This window comes from Strix uralensis, chromosome 1 (assembly GCF_047716275.1).
Source record: "Strix uralensis isolate ZFMK-TIS-50842 chromosome 1, bStrUra1, whole genome shotgun sequence".
Taxonomy (NCBI): Eukaryota; Metazoa; Chordata; class Aves; order Strigiformes; family Strigidae; genus Strix; species Strix uralensis.
Genome location: NC_133972.1, coordinates 83,135,781 through 83,141,780, shown reverse-complemented (window position 1 = coordinate 83,141,780; position 6,000 = coordinate 83,135,781). Strand labels below are relative to the sequence as shown.

At 37.1% G+C, this 6,000-nt stretch overlaps 1 protein-coding gene across 1 annotated transcript in view; it reads right to left on the bottom strand.

The window, feature by feature from the left end:
- Positions 1-620: 620 nt before the first annotated feature.
- BCL2 (BCL2 apoptosis regulator) overlaps positions 621-6,000 on the bottom strand; it is a 96,263-nt gene continuing 90,883 nt past the window's right edge. The window contains exon 2 of the mRNA XM_074873486.1: positions 621-5,404. Coding sequence (XP_074729587.1) covers positions 5,270-5,404 — 135 coding nt within the window. The 3' untranslated portion in view covers positions 621-5,269. The remainder of the gene's footprint in view (positions 5,405-6,000) is intronic.

Sequence of the window (6,000 nt, the reverse complement as noted above, 5' to 3'; positions counted from 1 at the left end):
CAAAACCCACTCAGGAAGCTGGGTAAATTCTTAGGGCAGTTACATACTCATCACCTGAGCTCATTTCGCTATGTTTTACATGAACTACAGCCACAGAAGTTATGTGGCAACACCTGTGATTTGAGGGCCAGTTAATATGAGCCTTTAAGAAGTAAAATACCTAAATGCCGGCTGGAAACCAACCATAACTGTAACAAACCTTCAGCGGTAACAAAAATACTTCTTTTTCTCCTGTTGAAACTTGCTAATATGCTTTTCCAGCTCCTTTCTACAAGGGCAAAAAGTATTCTTACCAAATAAATCGAAGAGTCTTGCTGCACTTTCCACAAGACATCAGATGTATGGGACAGCAGGATGGGTGACACTGTCCTTTGGGTCCCAAAGCATATGGTACGCCTGTGGACTGTATTTGACATAGCAGCAACTTATCAAACCTACGTTACTGCATCTCAGTGCACAGAGGCCTTGGAGGAAGGCTGGCAAATACTGGCCGATATTGAGCAAAACATATCAATACAACTATCAGGAAGGAAACATTACATTTCACTTATGGGATTACACTCAAAATGTTTGAGTAGTTTTTTATCCACAAATCCTAAACAATGCAAATACAAAACAAGTAACTCACAGTGTGCTTTATTATTTTTTCACAATATTAACTAGACAGACAGGGAAAGTTTAATGGCAGCATGTTCTTATAACATTTTAAGGACAAAGAACAACACAATCATATTAAATGATGATAAACTGACAAACTACATTACCATACATACATCATCCAAAGATACTGGATAAACAATATCTGCTTATGTACATTTATGCTGGTGATAATTAAAATTCAAATATTCAGAAGAAAAAGAAAAAAATAGGCTATTTAAATTATAAAAATATACAGTTTTTATGTGGAATTCTTAATGCTATATAACTTCTTGAAAAATATTTGTGTGATGAAGCTGCATTAACTTAGTATAGGAGTGTGATTTAAACCAAATACAGATTAAATTAGCTCTTTTGTCTTCCTTGTATTTAGCTTTGTTTGAAAGAGGAATAAAAAACAAAGCTGTGCTTTTGCAATGAGAAAGAATTTTTATACTCATAAATCAAAAGATGCTTCATTTTTCATATAGTACTGAGCCATAAACTCCTAATACAAATGAGTCATTTTCCTAGCTTGTTTAAAGATAGACAGAGGAAAAAAAAGATAGTCTTTAAACATGCTACTTCACTATACTTTTGATCAATAGGACTTCTGGGTCTGTGAAGTGGAGTGGGGGTGCACAGCTAAGCACAGTGTTGTGCTTCAGGGTCAAAGCATGCAGTCCTTACGTGGAGCTGACTCCCACTGCCTCAGCTGGGGAGACCGTGTACATGCAAGGGTTGAGGGTACTGGGTTGTATTCTTTGAACTGCATCACCTTCGGGTTTCCTTTGCATATCTGGTTTCAGAGAAACATTCTTTTTTCATAATTGTTCCTTATTAGTGCAACGTTACTCAGGCTGTGTAATCCCCAATCACAACAGCAAATCGATGAACTTCTCTAGTGATCGGATAATTTTATAATAATTTACAAATAGTTTTGTAATTGAAAATTTTAGTAATTGTAGTCATGTAGGGCACACATTTGTAGTTGGTTTTAGTTAAAATCTATTTTCAGACCATCTTGGGTGAACTCCTGCATCATATGAAACTCGAGATTTTCTTACATACCAATGTCATTCTCCATATCTTCCAGGCCCCTTCCTTATCTGTATATTTTCTGTTACCTCGACAGCACCATTACTCCTTTGGTGGATCCAGTGCTTGTCCTATTAGGAAATGTCCTCTGTGTCAGCTCTGATTTCAGAATACTTAGCAGAATTTTTTTCTGGTTTTTTCCATCTGTTCCTAAGTTACTGATCTATAATAGATCTTAGGTGACCTCACAGATTTTTTTTTTCAGAAGCAAAACATTGTCCTTCATTATTTTCATAATAAATGGAGTGAAAAAGAATTAATGACAAATAAATTGAATACAGCAAAACCCAAGTATTTTTCTTAAATTCCTACGGATTTCCTGTTCGGCAAAAGACTGCCTTCAGAATTAACGAAGTTTTACAGTGAAGAATAATTGTGGGGTCTCTGTAATCTTTACTCTGCTCTTATATCATCCTTTTTCAGGGGAAAGGATGAGAGATGAACAAAATCCAGGTAACAGTCATCTTTAACCAAGGAGATATTTCAGTGATCTCTTTATTTCCCTCCTTTTCTTGACCTTTTCCTTGGTTGTCCTCCGATCTTTCACACCTAACCAACTTCAGAAGTGCCCCTCTTTTTTTACTTTTACAACTTGGATACACTAGGAGTGGTCAGCTGTGTGTGCATACATAGTGACAGAGGATGGATTTTCACTGAAGCGTAGTCTTAGAGCATGAAGTCTGTAAGACATTTTGTGGGAAAAAAGAATCTTACGTGAAAGTGTAATGAAGAATAGGAAAGACAGGAATTATTGCAAAAGAAATGCGGGAGTGAGAGGAGAGGATTTTATTAAAGAATTTCAAGCTTTTATATACATTCAATGTTTCTAATATGTTTCTTAATAAATGTATTATCAACTATCATTATACCTAATGCAGCCACAATACTGTACTATTCTGCAGTCAGGATGGGAAAACTCCATTAGCTCTTTAATAAAATAAAATCATCAACAGTCATCATGACTTTTTGCCTGGCATTAACTAATACACTGGGAAGTCCAGTGAGTAGACACAACAGAACACAAAATCCTCAGTATTTATTTAAATGCGTATCATGTGTCTTCTTCATATTATTTCTAAAGCAGCTTTAAAAAACTTTTGCCATTGGAAGGTATTAAAAAATAAAACCCATTCAAATTATCCTGGTAGTATAGCAGCACTGGAATTGATAGTTACTCTTTTACTACTTTTGACAATGTAAACCTTTAATAAAATAAACAATATTGAAACAATTTGAGGTCTAATAGTTCATGAACTTTAATGGGCATATGGGCACAAATTGAAATGAAGACTAGATTGTGAAATGAAACATCAGCTTGATACCAGCCAATTTCAGTTGTGAAATTGGCTGCAGACAAATTCAGCTTGGAAGCTGAAAAAAACCAAAGCCCACACTCAATCCACAACATTCGGTTGCTCCCATTTCAAATATTTTTCATACAAATCCTACATGAGCATGCCCACTTCTGACAGAAGCACTCTGGAAAAATTGCAGGTGTTTTTTGTTTGATGGTGGGATTTTTTGTTTTTCTTTAATCAAGCATAGTTCACATTTTTGTATTCTTAGAAATATTTCCTTTCTATGTTTCTATAAAATTAAAAGTAATTTCAAATTTGAAATGTAAGCTTGCTCCATCTTTGCTCATACAAAGTGTAGGTGCCACAACTAAATAGCAGTAAAAATGCTGAGATGTACAACTCTTAAAACGAACAAACAAACAAAAAAGCAGCTTTCAAGACACAACATCGACTACAGCCTTAACATTGAACATATTACATTCCCAAGTTAATGGAGATATTCTGCATATAATGCCACAAAGTTATTTGACTGAAATCTTGAGGTTGAGTCTACAGTTTCTTCGCTGTGTTTTTTTCAGCCTTAGAGCACTTAAGTATTGTACGATACATTTATCCAGAGCTTTGCAACCTTTTCCTTTTGTGTCTGGATGTCCATTTACCCACAAATCCCAGATTTCAAAAGTTTCATAGAAAAAATAGGAGCGTTTGACTTAAACATTTGAAGCTGGACATTTCCACGACTCGGAGCAGCCTGTGGGACACACTTCAGACTCTTCGGCTTTGTCGGGACTCCTGGCCCCCTCCGACTGCACAGAAAGCCTCGCTTTAAAATGCATTGACACATCTGGTTTCAGAACACAGGTCTGTTTATAAAACTGTATACTGAGTACTCCGCATTAATTTTACTTGAGTTGCATTTTGTAACATGAGCAAATGACTTCACACACACACACCCCCTTTTCCTCCACCCTATTTTCATTTCAAACGACAGTAGGCACCTGTGCGATCAAGGTGTCAAAGAGTCTCTGTCCAGAGAGAGGATTTGGAGTTTCTTTATCATCATCTTTTCTTCTGTAGACAGTCTTAGGAAATTATTAGCATGAAATAATTTTGAGGGCGAGGGGCAGGAGGATAAAGCTCACTTTCTTTTGCTGTTATGAAAATGAACTTGATTTTGGTGTCCAGTTTGATAAACAAGGATAGCCAGAGCTAATCTGTAACTCAGCTGAGGTCTGCTTCTTGCCAAATAAAATTAAGATCTTTTTCAACTTTCAGGGATTTAGAAACCGCATCTAATTGGTTTCAAACCCCTGGAGGAACTCAGTAAGTAAACAGGATTATTTGCAGATATGAGCCCACTAAAGTGGGACACAGGTCAGGTCTTCAGACTCCAGCTCTGCTCTGTCGAAGCAGGCACTTAAGGTCTCCTGATGTTTCTGTGTCAGTAGCCGCAAAAAATGTTTTACTGCTGAGAAAATCATTGGAACAGCAATTTCCTTCAAGCCCCAAAGATTTAACTTCACACTTCCGTTAAAAAAAAGTATTCGAGTTGACATGTATTAGGGTATTGTGATTATGACGTGATGGCACAACTGGTAACTTGAAAACACATGTTTACAAGGCATAGGCAATCATATTTCCAACTGTTCTCCTGGAGGGATAGCCCTTCAGGTGTCCTTCAAGAAGTTGCCATCTTGACTCCACATATGTACCATGTTGAACCGTTTATTCCGTCAGTTCTTGCCAGCAGGACAGGGTGAGAACTTTGTTCATGCTGACCTTGTCTTTCAGATCCCTCCCAGCCACCCAGAAAATATAAGGGAAATCAACACAATTATGCAGCATTTAGCAGCTCAAGTAACTGCCCTCATACGTGTAAGCAGGTAGGTCTTTGTCAGTATATTTGCTCTCCTTGATAAAATAATCCAGCCAGTTGCATTAATTAAAAAAAGAACCAAAAAGGCTTTGGGGCTCATTAAAGTTAAGAATAACAACATGATGTGATGACAGATACAACTTGCAGAGTTTCTGAAAATAGCAGGTTAAAATGTAAATATCTTTTAATAAATAATTTTCCTGCAATGTAAAAATAAATGATATTTCCTTTGGCAGTAATAGCTGATTTAATCTTTAGCTGGGAATTTGTTTTGCTCATAAAATATCATTGTGCTACAGAAAAAAAAATATTATTTTGTTGTTTTGAAAAACTTTTGTAATCCATGATAAACTGGGTGACTCTACTTATGTCCGAGATAAGCGCCAAGAGTGATGCAAGCTCCCACCAGAACCAGACTCAGGATAGTCTTCAGAGAGATCCAGGAGAAATCAAACAAAGGCCTCATACTGTTGCCATACAACTCGACGAAGGCATCCTAGGAAGGGAAATAATGGAATATCAGAATTGCAGTAGCTTTTTCAGAGAGGGACGTCAACTTCTTCACACTCAATGGTTGCCCAGAAATCACGCTGGCACAAAAAAACCCCCACAAACCTATTAAAATAGTGATTTGGGAGCTATGTTTTTGTGCAGTGCTTAGCACAAAGTTCTCCTGCCTATTTCTTTACAAATATTGCTGTAATTACTTGCAGTTGTGACTTCTGCTTTAGGCATGCCCAGTCTAACATAAAATATAACAGCAGCGTTTTTAAATATGAATACCACCATTTTGGCTCCTGAATGCTGTATATACAAACATATGCAAAGGAGGTAAACGAACCTTCATTCTCCAAACCTTTCATTTCCACTGGACATGGGGCATCTATATTGCTGGTTGGCTTCACTGAAAATAAGGCAGTATTTATCTGGTTCCCTTGGGATGGGTTCAGAAGACTACATGTAGTAGCCACAGATGTTTCTTCCATATGAACTGAAGCTGTTAGGGTTGTGTTACCACTTTGATGGTCTTTCACAACTGTCACCAAAATGGGTGACACCTTGGTCCTGTTCTCCTGCTAATCATGCCTTGGA